The sequence below is a fragment of the Hemibagrus wyckioides genome, linkage group LG11 (assembly GCF_019097595.1).
Source record: "Hemibagrus wyckioides isolate EC202008001 linkage group LG11, SWU_Hwy_1.0, whole genome shotgun sequence".
NCBI classification, from domain to species: Eukaryota; Metazoa; Chordata; class Actinopteri; order Siluriformes; family Bagridae; genus Hemibagrus; species Hemibagrus wyckioides.
The window spans coordinates 27,584,193-27,603,664 of NC_080720.1; the positions used below are offsets into that span (position 1 = coordinate 27,584,193).

General features: G+C 37.6%; 1 protein-coding gene across 1 annotated transcript in view; it reads right to left on the bottom strand.

Annotated features, from left to right (window-relative positions):
- The window catches only part of prkcaa (protein kinase C, alpha, a), a 187,493-nt gene that overhangs the window by 61,585 nt on the left and 106,436 nt on the right, over positions 1-19,472 (bottom strand). Inside the window, exons 4-5 of the mRNA XM_058402440.1 lie at positions 17,064-17,175; positions 16,794-16,922 (exon numbers count right to left, since the gene is read on the bottom strand). Of these exons, the coding sequence (XP_058258423.1) occupies positions 16,794-16,922; positions 17,064-17,175 (241 nt within the window). The remainder of the gene's footprint in view (positions 1-16,793; positions 16,923-17,063; positions 17,176-19,472) is intronic.

Sequence of the window (19,472 nt, forward strand, 5' to 3'; positions counted from 1 at the left end):
CCACTCTAGTTCTTGATTGTGTCAAATCTTTACAGCTTTAGTTCTTGGTTGTACACAATCTTTACAGCCCTAGTTCTTGGTTGTACCAGATATTTACCCACTCTAGTTCTTGATTGTGTCAAATCTTTACAGTCCTAGTTCTTGCTTCTGCCTAATCTTTACAGCCCTAGTTCTTGGTTGTACACAATCTTTACAGCCCTAGTTCTTGATTGCTCCAAATATTTACAGTCCTAGTTCTTGATTGTGCCTAATCTTTAAAGCCCCAATTCTTGATTGTGCCCAATATTTACATCCCTAGTTCTTGAGTGTGCCGAATCTTTACAGCCCTAGTTCTTGGTTGTACCAGATATTTACCCACTCTAGTTCTTAACTGTGTCCAATCTTTATAGCCCTAGTTCTTGGTTAGAGCTTGGGTTCTTGGAACTAAGAAGTCTTCAAGGATCTAGTCCTTTATTACACCCAATCTTTAGACCACTGCTTCTTATTTGTACCCTACTGTATATTAAAGGCTCTAGCTCTTGGATACACCAAAGCCATATAACTTTAGTGCTTAGTTTCCAGCACCTCTAGTTCCAGTTTAGTCATTATTGCTCTAGCACTTGGTCACACCTAGTATGTACAGCTCTAGTTCTTGATCACATCCACTGTTTACACTATGGTTATAACTACTTGGTTATGCTAGCAAGTATTTACAACTCTAGCTCATGCTGTTTTTAGCCACAGACTTTATGGCTCTAGTTCTAGGTTCTTAATTCTTTGTGTAAATTAGTATTTATGGTGCTATATCTCCAAATGAAAAGTGTATTTATTAGCACACACTCCTAGTTCAACTCTCAACAAGCAGAAAAACAGAGTCAGACAACTTCCAGGATACAGTTCCATTGTTTCTGTTTCCATTTCTGAAGGTGAAATCATATAGGCTAGAGCCACAGACATATTTCAGACAGGACACTGAATTGTCTGGTATATAAATACAAATAACAACAACAAAAAGAGCACAGTAAGCTCATGTTGTACACTCAGGTACAATTTAGATGTGAAAAGCAGATAGGTGTGTTACGATGTTATCACTGCTTGATGTCAGGTAACGTTGAACAGAGCATGGAAGAGGAAACTCAGACCTAAACTTTATTGTGAATTTTCTCTCGCCGTATCGTGTGGTTTACATTTCAGGTAGGTGTATAGCTATGCAAATAGTTGTAATGTACATGCCTGTTCCTAAAATCAATACACACAAAAATGTTGTCAGAGTAAAATCATTGGTGTTCATATCATTTTAACTTTCCTGAAGCTAAAAGGAAACGCAACATACTCTGCACAGTCGCTTGCCCAAACCCACACAAAGGTTACGTTTTGAATATTGAAAACTGCACACTGAAAATGGGTTAATGCAAAGTAGTGGTGGTTTGTTAACCTTTGGTAAGCCTGTAAAGCACAAAGCCACGACACACAGAATGCAATAAACACACACATGGGCAGGAACTGTGAGGGATTGAGCTGTATGGAGGAGTGATGCCCCTGTGGTTAAGGCTTTTTGAGTTCAGATCCCAGCACCACCTAGCTGCCATTGTGAGGTTTTTGAGTAAGCACTTAACGCTGGAAAAGCTCCAGCCGAGTAAACAAATGTAAATGACGATGGTGCAAACATGCACTAATATTCTGTAGTGCCACATGGTTTGACCTGACACAAACATGTGCTGTGTATACATGTCGATGTGGACAAAATGACACAGCCGCATGGACATGCATGTAACACATGTTGATGCATGCGCAAATACACACAAGAAGGAACAACAATTATACAATAAATACACAAATACAACACGTTCTTTACTCCTCTAACTCTTCGTCAACTCTTATTTTCTGTCTCTTCTTGTTTCCCAAGGTTCTAAGTTTTAGTTAGTTCCAGTATTTACACTCTACCTTTTGGTCAATCTCAGTATTTAACCCTCCTGCAATTGGTTAGTCCCAGTCTTTAGGCTCTAATTCTTAGTTATTCAGTCTTTGAGGCTTTAAATCTTGGTTAGTCTCAGTCTTTAAGGCTCTAATTCTTGGTTAATCTCAGTCTTTAAGGCTCTAATTCTTAGTTAGTCTCAGCTTTTCAGATTAAATCTTGGTTAGTCTCAGTCTTTAAGGCTCTAATTCTTGGTTAGTCTCAGTCTTTAAGGCTCTAATTCTTGGTTAGTCTCAGTCTTTAAGGCTCTAATTCTTGGTTAGTCTCAGTCTTTAAGGCTCTAATTCTTGGTTAGTCTCAGTCTTTAAGGCTTTAATTCTTAGTTAGTCTCAGCTTTTAAGACTCTAATTCTTGGTTAATCTCAGTCTTTAAGGCTCTAATTCTTAGTTAGTCTCAGCTTTTAAGACCCTAATTCTTAGTTAGTCCCAGCTTTTAAGACTCTAATTCTTGGTTAATCTCAGTCTTTAAGGCTCTAATTCTTAGTTAGTCTCAGCTTTTAAGATTAATTCTTGGTTAATCTCAGTCTTTAAAGCTCTAATTCTTAGTTGCTCTCAGCTTTTAAGACTCTAATTCTTGGTTAGTCATAGTGTTTAAGGCTCTAATTCTTAGTTAGTCTCAGCTTGTAAAACACTAATTCTTAGTTAGTCTCAGCTTTTAAGACTCTAATTCTCAGTTAATCTCAGTCTTTAAGGCTCTAATTCTTAGTTAGTCTCAGCTTTTAAGATTAATTCTTGGTTAGTCTCAGTATTTAAGGCTCTAATTCTTGGTTAGTCTCAGCTTATAAGACTCTAATTATTGGTTAGTCTCAGTCTTTAAGGCTCTAATTCTTAGTTAGTCTCAGCTCTTAAGACTATAATTCTTGGTTATTCTCAGTCTCAGGCTCTTGGTTGTTTCCGGTCCTTAATGCTTAAAGAGAAAACCTTTTGTTTTCTCTCAGCCTTTAAGAATGATCTCTTGGTTAGTCCAAGATTTCAAGACACTGTTTACATAGTTAGACTTTGTTTTTTTCTTACTTAACTGCTGTTTAATCCCAGTTAAAGTGCTAATATCTTGTTAGTCCCAGTTTTAGAGACTCTAAAATTTTGATGAACCACAGATATAAAGGTCATAATTCATTTCCAGTATTTACACTCTACATCTTGGTTAACTTGTTAACTATTGGTTAGTCCCACTGTTTTTGCTCTAACTGTTGGTTAGTTCTAGTGTTTAAGGCTCTAATTCTTGTTTAGTCCCAATGATTTAGGCTTAAATTCTTAGTTATTTATAGGGTTTAAGACTCAAATTTTTGGTTAGTCTCAGTGTTTAGGCTCAAATTCTTGGTTGGTCTCAGTGTTTTAGGCTCAAATTCTTGGTTAGTCCCAAAATTTAGGCTCAAATTCTTGGTTAGTCCCAGTGTTTAGGCTCACATTTTTGGTTGGTCTCAGTGTTTTAGGCTCAAATTCTTGGTTGGTCTCAGTGTTTTAGGCTCAAATTCTTGGTTAGTCCTAATGTTTAGGCTCAAATTCTTGGTTAGTCCCAGTGTTTTGGCTCAAATTCTTGGTTAGTCCTAATGTTTAGGCTCAAATTCTTGGTTAGTCCCAGTGTTTAGGCTCTAAATCTTGGTTAGTCCTAATGTTTAGGCTCAAATTCTTGGTTAGTCCTAATGTTTAGGCTCAAATTCTTGGTTAGTCCCAGTGTTTAGGCTCAAATTCTTGGTTAGTCCTAATGTTTAGGCTCAAATTCTTGGTTAGTCCCAGTGTTTTGGCTCAAATTCTTGGTTAGTCCTAATGTTTAGGCTCAAATTCTTGGTTAGTCCCAGTGTTTTGGCTCAAATTCTTGGTTAGTCCTAATGTTTAGGCTCAAATTCTTGGTTAGTCCCAGTGTTTAGGCTCTAAATCTTGGTTAGTCCCAGTGTTTAGGCTCAAATTCTTGGTTACTTTTAGTGTTGAAGGCTTTAGCTCTTGTTTTGTTCAGCTTACAAAGACCTGCCCAATTTTTAAAACTTTAAATACTTGTTCTAGGTGTAATCTCTAGGTCTCTAGGTGTTTAAGATCTCTAGATCTCCTAGACTCCTGGTTTCAGACAATAATTCTTGGTGATTCTCAGCATTTATGATTGATTGTGGTCCACAGCTTGAGCCAGTTACAAATTATCTGCTAAAAAGACAGAATTATTAAAATATTTTTGGATTAAATGCACAATTAATAAATAATGGATAAAGAATATTTTTTAATTTAGATTTCAATTATGCTTGTCCATCCTGACAAGAAAATTTCAAGCTGAAGGAACCTCTACATTGTGCTACAGCGGAATTCCTACAGTTGATACCAATTTGTCCAACACTGCAAAATAGCTGAATGGAATGGAATGAACTGTGACAAGACATGAGTCTTTACATCTTTACACACCTGTATGTGAATGAACATGTAGGCAAAAAATTCTCTCAATGACCATCAATTTTAGCATTATCTGGCCAACAGGAGGCGCTCTAGACCTCCGTTTCCTCAGAAGTGCTTCATTCGTTGCAAACGCCACTCTCTTCCCAGGTCTCTTTGCATTCCCTCTATCTGAGGCATACCACAAATTCAAATTTGTGGGGAAATGCAGCTAGCCGACTACACCTAGAGAGAGCCACGTTAACTTTTTTTTTATTTGTTCAAGAGTAAACAAATCCGTAAATAATTCCTAATAAACAATGCATAATGACTTTTGTCTTTTGTACGCACGTATATAAGATTAAGATTACATTAGAGTTTGTGTGCATGCTAATGATGAGTCAGTCTTCATTTGCTTACATGACAACAAGTGATTCTGGGCTGCTTTCCAACTACATCACTCTGTAACACACCTTCATACATGACAGCTTACTTCAGCCTACGGCACACACTCTTAAGTCAACCATTAAAGCAAGGTGGGAATACACCTTACAAATCAGACCCACAAACTGCCCCAGAGGTGGAAAAAAATCCCTGAGACTCCAGAGACTCATTTCTGAAATATTTGTCATCCCTCTTGTCTAAATACGGCATAGAAGCTGAAAAGTGATGACATGTTAAACACGTTAAAATGTTGGTTTAAATAGGATCTGAGTGCTTATACAGCTCAATGTAATGCAAAATTACTCACACACACACACACACACACACATAGTGTTCCTGGTAATGTGTGATATACTGCTACTTGACTAACAGCAGGAAATACATTAGCATTATTAGGTGCTAAGTGAGTCCTGAACAGCATCAAGCTGCACTCAGGAACTAAAACAAATCCGACGCATGGCGACTCTGAGACTCTCTGCATGTGCTGAATCATGACAATTAATCAATTCATGTTCTGAGAAGTAGGCGTCGCTCAATGATGCTCAGTGATCATGGTAAGATCGTGGGTAATGTATGTTTAGCAATACATCAGGTTCCCTTAGGCTTATACAGATGGACAGATAGACTATAAAGGTGTGTATAGATACACTATATTGCCAAAAGTATTCGCTCACCTGCCTTGACTCGCATATGAACTTAAGTGACATCCCATTCCTAATCCATAGGGTTCAGTATGACGTCGGTCCACCCTTTGCAGCTATAACAGCTTCAACTCTTCTGGGAAGGCTGTCCACAAGGTTTAGGAGTGTGTTTATGGGAATTTTTGACCATTTTTCCAGAAGTGCATTTGTGAGGTCACACACTGTTGTTGGACGAGAAGGCCTGGCTCTCAGTCTCCGCTCTAATTCATCCCAAAGGTGTTCTGTCAGGTTGAGGTCAGGACTCTGTGCAGGCCAGTCAAGTTCATCCACACCAGACTCTGTTATCCATGTCTTTATGGACCTTGCTTTGTACACTGGTGCACAGTCATGTTGGAAGAGGAAGGGGCCAGCTCCAAACTGTTCCCACAAAGTTGGGAGCATGGAATTGTCCAAAATGTCTTGGTATGCTGAAGCATTCAGAGTTCCTTTCACTGGGACTAAGGGGCCAAGCCCAGCTCCTGAAAAACAACCCCACACCATAATCCCCCCTCCACCAAACTTTACACTTGGCACAATGCAGTCAGACAAATACCGTTCTCCTGGCAACCGCTAAACCCAGACTCGTCCATCAGATTGCCAGATGGAGAAGCGTGATTCGTCACTCCAGAGAACGCATCTCCACTGCTCTAGAGTCCAGTGGCGGCGTGCTTTACACCACTGCATCCGACGCTTTGCATTGCACTTGGTGATGTATGGCTTGGATGCAGCTGCTCGGCCATGGAAACCCATTCCATGAAGCTCTCTGCACACTGTTCTTGAGCTAATCTGAAGGCCACATGAAGTTTGGAGGTCTGTAGCGATTGACTCTGCAGAAAGTTGGCGACCTCTTCGCACTATGCGCCTCAGCATCCGCTGACCCCGCTCCGTCAGTTTACGTGGCCTACCACTTCGTGGCTGAGTTGCTGTCGTTCCCAAACACTTCCACGTTCTTATAATACAGCTGACAGTTGACTGTGGAATATTTAGGAGCGAGGAAATTTCACGACTGGATTTGCTGCACAGGTGGCATCCTATCACAGTTCCACGCTGGAATTCACTGAGCTCCTGAGAGCGACCCATTCTTTCACAAATGTTTGTAAAAACAGTCTGCATGCCTAGGTGCTTGATTTTATACACCTATGGCCATGGAAGTGATTGGAACACCTGATTCTGATTATTTGGATGGGTGAGCGAATACTTTTGGCAATATAGTGTATGTGCAGTTGAATATATGAATAGATAACGCTTATGCGTGTTTATTGGTAGGATTCAATCACGGTATTTAAGCCTCCTGCGATTGGTTAGTCTCAGTCTTTAAGGCTCTAAATCTTAGCTAGTCTCAGTTTTTAAAGCTCTAATTCTTGGTTAGTCTCAGTCTTTAAGGCTCTAAATCTTAGCTAGTCTCAGTCATTAAAGCTCTAATTCTTAGTTAGTCTCAGTCTTTAAGGCTCTAATTCTTAGTTAGTCTCAGTTTTTAAAGCTCTAATTCTTGGTTAGTCTCAGTCTTTAAGGCTCTAAATCTTAGCTAGTCTCAGTCATTAAAGCTCTAATTCTTAGTTAGTCTCAGTCTTTAAGGCTCTAATTCTTAGTTAGTCTCAGTCTTTAAGGCTCTAATTCTTAGTTAGTCTCAGTTTTTAAGGCTCTAAATCTTAGACTCAGTCTTTAAGGCTCTAAATCTTAGTTAGTCTCAGTTTTTAAGGCTCTAAATCTTAGACTCAGTCTTTAAGGCTCTAAATCTTAGTTAGTCTCAGTTTTTAAGGCTCTAAATCTTAGACTCAGTCTTTAAGGCTCTAATTCTTAGTTAGTCTCAGTTTTTAAGGCTCTAAATCTTAATCTCAGTTTTTAAGGCTCTAATTTTTTAGTTAGTCTCAGTCTTTAAGGCTCTAATTTTTAGTTAGTCTCAGTCTTTAAGGCCCTAATTCTTAGTTAACCTCAGTCTTTAAGGCTCTACTTCTTAGTTAGTCTCAGTTTTTAAGGCTCTAAATCTTAGACTCAGTCTTTAAGGCTCTAAATCTTAGTCTCAGTCTTTAAGGCTCTAAATCTTAGTTAGTCTCAGTCTTTAAGGCTGTAAGTCTTAGTTGATCTCGTTTTTTAAGGCTCTAATTCTTAGTTAGTCTCAGTGTTTAGGACTATAATACTTAGTCTCAGGTTTTAAGGCTCTAATTCTTAGTTAGTCTCAGTCTTTAAGGTTTTAATTCTTAGTCTCAGGTTTTAAGGCTCTAATTCTTAGTTAGTCTCAGTTTTTAAGACTATAACAGCTAGTCTCAGGTTTTAAGGCTCAAATTCTTAGTTAGTCTCAGTCTTTAAGGCTCTAAATCTTAGTCTCAGTTTTTAAGGCTCTAAATCTTAGTCTCAGTATTTAAGGCTCCAAATCTCAGTTAGTCGCAGTCTTTAAGGCTCTATTTCTTAATTATCCTCAGTCTTCCTCAGTCCTCGGTCCTCAAGGCTCTACCTTTTGTTTTCTCTCAGCCTTCTGATCTCTTGCTTAGGACAAGACTTTAAGACTCTATTTACATGGTTAGACTTTGTTTTTGTTTTTGTTTTTTTACTTAACTGCTGTTTAATCCCAGTTTATAAAGTGTTTTTAGTCCCAGTTTTAGAGACTCTAATATTTTGATGAACCACAGATATAAAGTACATAATTCTTGCTTATTCCCAGTAATTCCCAGTTAGTCCCAGTGTTTAAGGCTCAAATTCTTGGTTAGTCCCAATGATGCTCAGTGATCATGGTAAGATCATGGTTAATGAATATTCAGCAATACAACATCAGATTCCCTTTAGGCTTACACACATGACAGAGAGACTATGAAGATATATTTAAATATATATATAAGCTTGCTCTCTTACTCAGACCCACTTGATAGGGGTTCTACTTCTCTTTCCGTGTTAGTTTTTAAAGCTACTCTTAATTTGTATAAAGTGTTCGAGCTCCAACCTTTGTTAAGTTCCAGCTGTTAGAAAAACTCATTTTTGATTTTGAAGCAAAAGTGAAAAGCGAGGAGTCTGTTTTGGTTTTGTTGAAACTGTTATCGTCCCAGGAAGTGCAGGCACTTTTGCTTCGACCTAAATTGTGGCACTAAAATGATACTGTGGGCGTAACAGTGTACAGGAAAGAGCGTTTGTGCTCACTAAAACACTTATGCAACTTAACACTTAATACAGTACAGTATCTATTCAAGCATGTCCAGTATTCACACACACACACACACACACACAGATAGCTATATTTAGAGATTTGGCAGATCCTCTGGTAGCTGGTAGTGTAACTCATTGATTTCTCCACCATATGGCAGGTATGGAAACCTGTTAAGTCTCTTAGAGCAGGAAGGTGAAGAGAAAATTAGTGAAGTGAAGTTATTAATATTTGGAGGCAGCTCTACTATATCAGCAGGATGGAATGAGTTGCTGGATTGCTTCAAAGTGTTACAAGGTGCAAAAATGGCGCCAAGTCATGCAGCATGAAAGCTGCTGCCAACGTGGTGCACGAGAGCGAACAAGCGGAGCATTCACCAGGAAACAGAGACACTGGAGGAGAATCCACACAAGCGCCTGAATGAGCCTTTATCCAAATGTTTACCGCAAAACAAGGCTCACTTGTTGGCTGTTTGACTGTCTGTTTGACTGTCTCTGTGTGTGTGTGTGTGTGTGTGTGGCAGAATGTGACATTGTGCTGAACTTTCACTCCTCTTTATAAAATCCTCACTAGTTTGGACTCCCCATGTGTAGTTTCTTTTTTTTTTTTTTTTCCTGGAATGTGTGTATGCACTCTGGGCTGCTCTTGTTTAGTGACTTTTAATCTCTTTATACTTTTAATCTATTATTATTTATTGGTGTAGAATTATTTGTCTTGAAGAGGCATCCAACCCAATTATAAGAGACATAGAATGAAAAAAAAAATCTAGCGGTATTAGGCTGTTGTCTAGCGTATGGCATATAATAATAATAATAATAATAATAATAATAATAATAATAATAATAATAATAATAATAATATTATTATTATTATTATCACTATAATTTTTTTATATTTATTTATTTATTTATTTATTTATTTATTTATTCATTTATTCATTTATTTATTCATTCATTCATTCATTTATTTATTCATTCATTATCCTGCTAGTCATCAGCTGCTGAGTTTAGTAAAAATCAGTCTAAAATCTAAGCCATGCTAGCTAGCTAAAAAAGTCCCCCACGACACCAAGCGGATGTTCTTTAAAAGCTATGGACTCAGTTGTCGTTAGTAAAGCAGCCGGTGATAAGCGAGTGGTTTAAAAAGGATGTGTGATACTATAACAGCAGCTGGATGTGCAAACTTTTGAGAAGAAGGGTCTGGTACTGATAGCAACATCTCATAGGGTAAGAGCACTCGAGAGGGCCGGGCTCACCAAATCATCACGACCTCACTTGATCCCGCAGAGGAATGTTGAGAGCCATGTTCTTCAGAGAAAATGAAACTGGTGTAAAAATCCAGCCATGGAGAAGTGTGTGTGTGTGTGTGTGTGCATATGTAGTTTGTGGCTAAAACACAGAGAGTGTAAGAGTTTCCCGAAAGCACCATCAACCAGCAGTGCAAGCTACTTTAGACACTCCAGGGTTACTTTCTAAAGCTTTCGGGAAACGTTTCAATCAGATAGGAGCAAAATGTGCGTGTTTGTTGTAACTTGGAAGTGACCCGGGCCAAAAAGGAAGTAGAACTCACTCCTGTTATGGCGTTTGAATGCTTGAGTCTGAAAGCTGTAGCCTGGATGACGATTAATATTAACGTTAGCTCTAATGTGTCATTGAGAGGGGCTTGTACGATGGAAGTGATGCGTAATCTGATCTATTCTGTTGTCTAACAAAGAAATAATGATGTTATAATCATGAGGAACAGGAATCTGAGGATACACTGGGCACAGGTTCACCAAGAGACTGCAATTTCGCACCATGCTGTGGAAAGTCTACCGACTGTTGTGTGTGAAAATCTGAATGCAACAACCTGGCACCAACATCCATCCAGACCTGCTCAATGTAGCTGAAATCCCACACACACACAAACACACACACACACACACACACTTTCCCCATTCTGATGTCTGATGTGAATATTAACTAAAGCTCTTGACCTGAATTTGTATCTGCAATGTTCCTATTAAAGTGGCCAGTGGAGTGTACTGTATTATTGCTGGAGAAAGAAATATATATAGGCTACAAACATCTATGTACATGACTCAAAAGACTCCTGGCAATAGTAGACAGCTTGCTTTGTCAACAAGTGTGCTGATTACAGTACACACACACACACACACCATTTTTCTATTAACTTGCCACACAAATCACCAGCTTGAACAACTTCATCTACACACAACCTCCCAGCAGAATTCCCCTCTAATTTTACACACACACACACACACACACACACACACCGGAGTTTCACTGGTCTATTCTCGCATCCATCAGTTTGACACGTTGCTAATGGCATTTTGTCCCCCAGTCTGCAAATGTCAGTCACACTAAATCACACCACACAGTAGTGTGTGTGTGTGTTTATAGTAAGCAGTACACTGACAGGCTTACAGTGCTATTTAGCCCAAACGCTGGATGCTTATTGAAATAATTTTACCAAGAAATCGTCCTCCTTAAGGCACTCCACACACAAACACGCACACACACACACACACACACACACACGCACGCACGCACACACACACACACACACACACACACACACATGCACGCACGCACGCACACACACACACACACACACATACACGCACGCACACACACACGCACGCACGCACACACACACACACACACACACACACACACACATACACAAACACACGAGGAGTGGAGTAAACAGTGTAAGGTCATCAGCAGTGACTTTCTGACCTTATAATTTCCCCTCTGGTGATGCAGATGTGTGTGTGTGTGTGTGTGTGTAGAGATATACAAACTGTCAGGCGCAATGTAAAAACAAAGCGTTCAATAATACACTGTTATGTAGTGATGTAATAAATATACTCAAAGCTAGAGATATGAGACTATAGCTGCTGTTGCTAAAAAAAAAAACATAGCTGCTGTTGCTAGGTAACCTGATACCTTGAAGTACCTTCCAAAATGGGCGGAGCCAGTTTCAGCTGAGATGCTGGTCTCCCTGATGAAATGGTTTCTGATATACTGTGATCTAAACAGAATCACATTCCCATGCTGCTGAATATCTGATGGGTCAGAAGGTGTTGAAAATTTTTTCATGCCAATATAAAATCATCAAGTCTAACAACTTACACAGGGCAGTGTCTGACCAAACCTGTCCCACAGGAAGTAAAAAAACAAAAAACAAAAAATGTTTGCAATCAAATTATTTGCAGCATGTCCTGTACACTGAATCTCTACACTCTGGCACATGCAGACAATGAATTTTTGAATGAGATCGATATGTAATAAATGATTTCACTTCTTTTTAAAACACTTCAGTCACGAGGCTCATGAAACTTTTCTCCGCAAACACAGTAAAATGTCCACAACTTAATCCCGTAGCCACGTTACTGTACCGTGTTACCAATTTATTATGTTTGTGGAAAAGAGGAGAAGGTGTATGAACCCTGGACATATAATAATTCACTGTGAAAAGCACATGCTTGAAGTAGAAAATAATACAATAAAAATAAAATAAGTAAAATTATTCATTACATATCGTCTTATTCAAATAGCAGAGATTAAACAGTGCAAAAAAAAAACAACAAACCTAAAAAAAAACAAAACAACAAAACCTAAATTACAAACCTGAAAACAAAATAAAAAACCTCAACAAAAACAAAATAATAAATAATATATAAAATAAGAGATCGGAAAACAAAATAAGAAATCCCAAAACAAAACAAACCCAAAAAAACAAAATTACAAATCTAAAAACAAAATAGCAAACTGAAAAAAAAACCCAAAATAACAAACCCAAAAACAAAATAACAAACAAACAAACAAAAAAATAAATAAATCCCAAAACAAAATAACAAACCAAACAAAATAAAACAACAATCCCAAAAACAAAATAACAAACCCAAAAAATCTATAACGGATTAATTATTGTGTTTCTGGATTTGTTATTGTGTTTCTGGATTTGTTATTGTGTTTCTGGATTTGTTATTGTGTTTCTGGATTTGTTATTGTGTTTCTGGATTTGTTATTGTGTTTCTGGATTTGTTATTGTGTTTCTGGATTTGTTATTGTGTTTCTGGATTTGTTATTGTGTTTCTGGATTTGTTATTGTGTTTCTGGATTTGTTATTGTGTTCCTGGATTTGTTATTGTGTTTCTGGATTTGTTATTGTGTTTCTGGATTTGTTATTGTGTTTCTGGATTTGTTATTGTGTTCCTGGATTTGTTATTGTGTTCCTGGATTTGTTATTGTGTTTCTGGATTTGTTATTGTGTTTCTGGATTTGTTATTGTGTTTCTGGATTTGTTATTGTGTTTCTGGATTTGTTATTGTGTTTCTGGATTTGTTATTGTGTTTCTGGATTTGTTATTGTGTTCCTGGATTTGTTATTGTGTTTCTGGATTTGTTATTGTGTTTCTGGATTTGTTATTGTGTTCCTGGATTTGTTATTGTGTTTCTGGATTTGTTATTGTGTTTCTGGATTTGTTATTGTGTTCCTGGATTTGTTATTGTGTTCCTGGATTTGTTATTGTGTTTCTGGATTTGTTATTGTGTTCCTGGATTTGTTATTGTGTTTCTGGATTTGTTATTGTGTTCCTGGATTTGTTATTGTGTTTCTGGATTTGTTATTGTGTTTCTGGATTTGTTATTGTGTTTCTGGATTTGTTATTGTGTTCCTGGATTTGTTATTGTGTTTCTGGATTTGTTATTGTGTTTCTGGATTTGTTATTGTGTTTCTGGATTTGTTATTGTGTTCCTGGATTTGTTATTGTGTTTCTGGATTTGTTATTGTGTTTTCTGATTTATTTGTTATTTTCTTTTGGCACTTCTCAACCTTTGCTCATTTCACACAACCTAACCATGAAGTACGAAGTTTCAGAGCCAAGGTACAAGATTTCAAGAATGAAGTCATCATATTTTAAGACAGCTTTTTGCCAGAATTCTAAAAATAAATGTACACAAGGTGTGATATATAGGACTACAGTTGGCTTGACTCCGTATAGCCATATTTCTTTTTGTTTTTACGCCCTATAATCTTTGATATAATTGATTAATTCGCCTCACATTCGCCTCACACCTCCAGTGCCCTGGGTTCGAGTCTCACTCCTGCTCACTGTGTGTGTGGAGTTTGCATATTCTCCCCGTGCTTGATGGGTTTCCTCCCACAGGGTGCTACTGTTATCTCCCACAGTCCAAAGACGTGCTTCTAGGCTGATTGGAGTCTCTAAATTGCCCGTAGTGTGTGATTGCATTAGTGTGTGTGTGTGCCCTGTGATGGGTTGGTACGCCGTCCAGGGTGTATCCTGCCTCGATGCCTGATGACGCCTGAGATAGGCACAGGCTCCCTGTGACCCGAGGATAGATCGGATAAGCGGTACAGACAATGAAATGAAATGAAAATGTTGATTTCTCACATTAGGAAGGAGTCTCCCATGTCAACCTGCCTTCAGGACGGAGAGTTTTACTCATCACTGAATGTCACCCTGCGCTTTTTTAACTCTTTCTATTTACATTTAATGTTCGTGTGACTCGTTCATTCCTGTTATCGCTTTCAGTCCATTACAAACAGTTGTCCCTTCACCGTCCTCTCCTGTATCCTCTTTCTTCAAGCTAATAAGACAAAAAGAACGCCACAAGCCTGTCATTTTAACGACAAACCCGGCTAGCGTAAACAACTCTGTCCTGAAGTCTTCTGAAGAATTGACAAAGCACTGTGACGCCTTTCAGGAAAGTTACATAAGCGTCTCCTAAGAAAAAAAAAAGAAAACTTCAACGATTATACATTTTTTCTTTGTTTAACAATAATACAGCATGTACACCGTTACTACAGAAACATTAACGGATTAAAACAAGCGCACTCATGTAAACATTATGTTACTTTCTGACCTGTCTGTTTATGTAAAATTCATCCACACCTTCTGACCAATCAGATTCGAGAACCAGCTTTCTGAATAAATCACCAAAGCATACATTACTGTGTACTTTTTTGGGATGTCATCAAATCCTGACGTTTCCTGAAGTTAACATTTATTACTGAGTAATTTATAATATACCTAAACCCTTGCTTTCTCCTTTGCATATTTGTGGCATCTACAACCGAGATTGGGTAAAAACAGCGCATGACTGCTTTAAATAATGGCTTGGACATGTTTTCCTTTCTGCCCTGAGCAGCCATTGTTTGTCGTGTAGTTGACCAGGTGCTAATTTTTCAGTCAGTTCCTTAAATACGCCGAGTCCACTTCGACCAGTTTATCCTGAACTGACTTTTCTGCAAAAATAAAACTGCCTGCCATTTGGACATTGTTTTTATCTTTCCCCTCAATTACCTCAAAGCAAAGTGTACAAAGCACCTGATATGAGGCACCAAGGCGCTGGTCAGTTTCTGACTGAATTTTGAAGCATCTAAGCATCTTCTAACACCACATTATTTCACACTGTACATGTCTGGTACAGCAATGTGGAGGTCACCCTGGGGAAAAAGAGCTTCTAATAAACCATCCATCCATCCATCCATCCATCCATACCCACTTTATTCCTAATCAGGGTCACGGGGATCTGCTGGAGCCTATCCCAGCACACACTGGGCGAAAGGCAGGGGTACACCCTGGGTAGGTCACCAGTCCATCACAGGGCCACACATATAGACAGACAACCACACACACTCCTATGAGCAATTTAGAATTACCAATCAACCTAATGTACATGTTTTTGGACTGTAGGAGGAAACCGGAGTACCTGGAGTAAACCCACGCAGGCACGGGGAGAACATGCAAACTCCACACAGAAAGGCCCCTGCCTATTCGAACCCGGGACCTTCTTGCTGTAAGGCAACAGTGCTAACCACTAAGCCACCATGCAGAGCAACTTACATTAATCTAAACACCTTAACCACTAAACTACAACTTCCCTAGTTCATGATGTTATATTAGTGAAAATATTAACAACAGTTTATTCGATGTGAAATCAATTATGCTGGAATTTACTCACGTATATTGCGTTTAGTGTGAATGAATTTCCTCCAGTATGTGACTAATGAGGAGTCTGTACAGATCAGAGACTAGGAGCTGGGTATCGACACCAAACAGATCAATTCAGCTCACACACACACACACACACACACACACACACATACACACACACACAGCTCTGGGGGCTTTTTTATCCCCTGCCTCTCCTGAAGGCTTTAAGCTAATAGTATCTGTGGATCTCATTTGGGTTTAAACTCATTTACTTCTATTTTTTTTTTTTTTTTGCTTCAGCAGTTTCTTGTGTCTGTGTGCATCTGGGGGACTATAACCATTTGGGAAAAGGAAACGCTTCTGTTAGTAGAGTCTCATAACACACAATACAGCCATGAGGTACGACAGAGGTTCAGATCCACTTAAAAAATAAAATAAAATAAAATAAAATAAAATAAAAACTACAAGATTGTGAGAGTAATCATCATATTTTGAAAATAATGTTGCACCATGAAGGAAAAAAGGGAGAAAAATATATACAGCTCTGGAAAAAAATAAGAGACCACTGCAAAATAATCAGTTTTTTTCTTCCAGGTTCATGTATTGGTGAGATGAACAGTTTTGTTTCATTTTTTGTGAACTGCTGACATTATTTCTCCTAAAGTCAAAATATAACTATTGTTATTTAGAGTGTATATTTAAAGGAAATGACAACACATCAAAATAACCCAAGATCATGCAGTATGTGCAGAGCTTTAATAACTCAAATAAAACAAAATGTTAATGCTTTGGCTAAATAACATTAAGAAATCAGTATTTTGATGGAATAACTCTGATTTGCATGCGCTCTCCACCAGTTTCTCACATTGCTGTTGGGGAACTTTATTCCACTCTTTTTGCAAAAAGAGCAAACAGCTCAGCTTTGCTTGATGGTTTGTGACCATCCATCATCCTCTTGATGACATTCCAGAAGTTTTCAATAGGGTTCACATCTGGAGGGCAATGGTCTCTTATTTTTTTTCCTGACCTGTATATATATATATATATATATATATATATATATATATATATATATATATATATAATTTTTGAAATCTATTAAAGAACATCACCTCATATATATTCATATTTGACCCATTTCCATTTGCATTTATTGTTGTGAGACATCCATGAAACAAGTTTTATCACTTACGTTATAAGAGTAAAACTGTAAACTGTGCTGTGAAAGAAAACTCTTTTGTGATGTTTGTGTCGGTTCTTACCTGTAATGTGCAGCTCGTCTCCTTTCACGTCGATCTTCATAAAGAGACGTCCCCGCCGCTCCGTGTAGTCCATTCCACACAGGCTTGGCACGTTGAGCACACACTGCTTATGGACGTTCATGTCGCATGCTGTGAAAACACACACACACACACACAAATACATCATTATAGTATGAAAAGTTTTATGCCTTAGCTTAGGAGTTCATTTCTAAGACAGTTCTAAACAGATCAGAGCAGTACAGTATAGTATAGTATCTGATCTGTACTCACTATCGCATTTCATGCCCTGGTGGATGAGGCCGTACAGCAGCGAGCCGCAGTGATCGCAAAATGTCGGGCTGCCATAAGTGTGGATCTTAAATTTGTGCTTGCTTCTTGGATCCTGTAGAGACAGAGAAGGCAGAGATGTGATTTAAATACTGAAATAACTTCCAATAACTGCGCATAGATAGATAGATAGATAGATAGATAGATAGATAGATAGATAGATAGATAGATAGATAGATAGATAGATAGATAGATAGATAGATAGATAGATAGATAGATAGATAGATAGATAGATAGACAGATGCCTGGCAGCTCCATGTCCAACATTCTCCTACCAATATACTCACTCTCCCTCCTCTGAACATGTCCAAACCATCTTAATCTGGCCTCCCTAACTTTGTCCCCCAAACGTCCAACATGAGCTGTCCCTCAGATGTACTCGTTCCAGCAGAACGTACAGTATATACTGTATGTATATATTCCAATAGCTGTTGTTGTTGAATAACTATACTGTTGTCTTGATGTCATAAGGGAAAGAATTTCATGAATTATTTGAGGATTTTTTGTTCTTTTTTTGAAGTTCTTTTACTGTATGTGTTTGGAAAAAACAGACCACACTGTTGTTGTTGATTGTGGGATGACTGCAATCTATAAAATAATTCAGCTAAGTCTTAGCAATTTTGCAGTCCTGAACTTTTCGGCTTGGATCAAGATTGCTATTGATTAACAAAACAAAAGCACACAGAGTCTCTAGTCCACTAGCATGATATCGACATTTTTAATAGTCTTGTATATGAATGAAAAGCATCTGACAATGAAGAAGAGTCGTTCACTGGTTCTGCGACAACAACTCATAAAGCGGTGTCATATAGTCTCCTCGCTTCACGTCCTTAACAGTGCTGTAAAGCGTAATAGCTTCATCCTGACACAATTAAGAGAAAATGGCAGAGGGTTTCTTTTTTTTTTCTTTAGTGTCTAAATGGAAAGCAGGCATTAGCAGAACTGCAGCACAACAGTAACGACAGAATACAAGTATACAAATCTGATATAAAGGTTCATGTAATAAATAAATAAATAAATAAATAAATAAGACAAAGTAAACACTAACCATTTTTTAGATTTATTAATACTGACAGTACCTTTTTTTTTTTGTAATCTGTTTCTGACTATATTTACGCCAGTAATAGTATTTAAGTTTGGGATTATTTCTCAGAGGTTAGTCGAAGAATACAGCTTGTAATTGACACACAATAAAGCACAAATTTCTCATGATTTTCCCATGCTGGAAAACGTAAAGAAGCTGTTTTACAAAACCCTCAGACTGGAGACTCCTTCCAATAAAATAACATAACATAACATAACATAACATAACATAACATAACATAACATAACATAACATAACATAACATAACATAACATAACATAACATAACATAACATAACATAACATAACATAAAATCCCTGTGTTTGCTCTTACTATGGAAACATAGTCACAAAAAACTCACTCACGTCATAGCAGCTATAAACCTCACTAGCATCTGTTTTTTTTCCTCTCTCGAGAAAGACAATAATACAGCTTGTCATGTAACAGAGAAACAGCAAAACTGTGTGCAAATCCCTCAGTGATGTTCCCCATGCTGGAAAAACATAAAGCAGCTGTTTTACAAAACCCTCGCACTGGAGACTCCTTCCAAAAACCCGAAATAAATCAACACATTTCCTCAACATCATAATAGAAAGTCCATATGGTTGCTGTTACTATGGAAACGATAACGCATTATAATGTATGAGTAGGTTTTTCGAGAAAACACCTTCTGGCCAATAAGAATGAAGAATTCAGCAGTATCAAAGTGTATAAACTACTGACTTCCTTCTATATCAAATCCAAGGTTATATCCCAGACGATGTTTTCCTGATAGCGTAACAGCAGCCATTTCATTATCTGATGCAAAAAGGACGGCTGTTCATCACCAGGTGATTAACTTCAGCCACGCATTCGTCTGTATGTTAAGCTGAAGTAGTGTTTCTAGATGTTTCTCGGGAACCTTGAGATGAGGACATGTTACAGAAAAAAAATAAAAACCATACATAATATATTTATATATATATATATATATATAAATATATAACTATATTTAATAATATATTTTGTAATATATGTTTTTATTATTATTATTATTTTATTATCACTGTTATTATTTTTGCTATTTTTTTTCTTGCTGTTATTATTGTTTTGTTGTGATTATTATAGCTGTTGCTATTGTTATTATTATTATTATTATTATTATTATTATTGCTGGCATAGGTGCCATTTTTTTTGTTATTATTATAATTATTATTGTTTTTGTTCTTGGTGTTGTTGTGCTGTTGATATTGTTGTTGACAGTCTCGACTTTCAATGAAAAATAAATC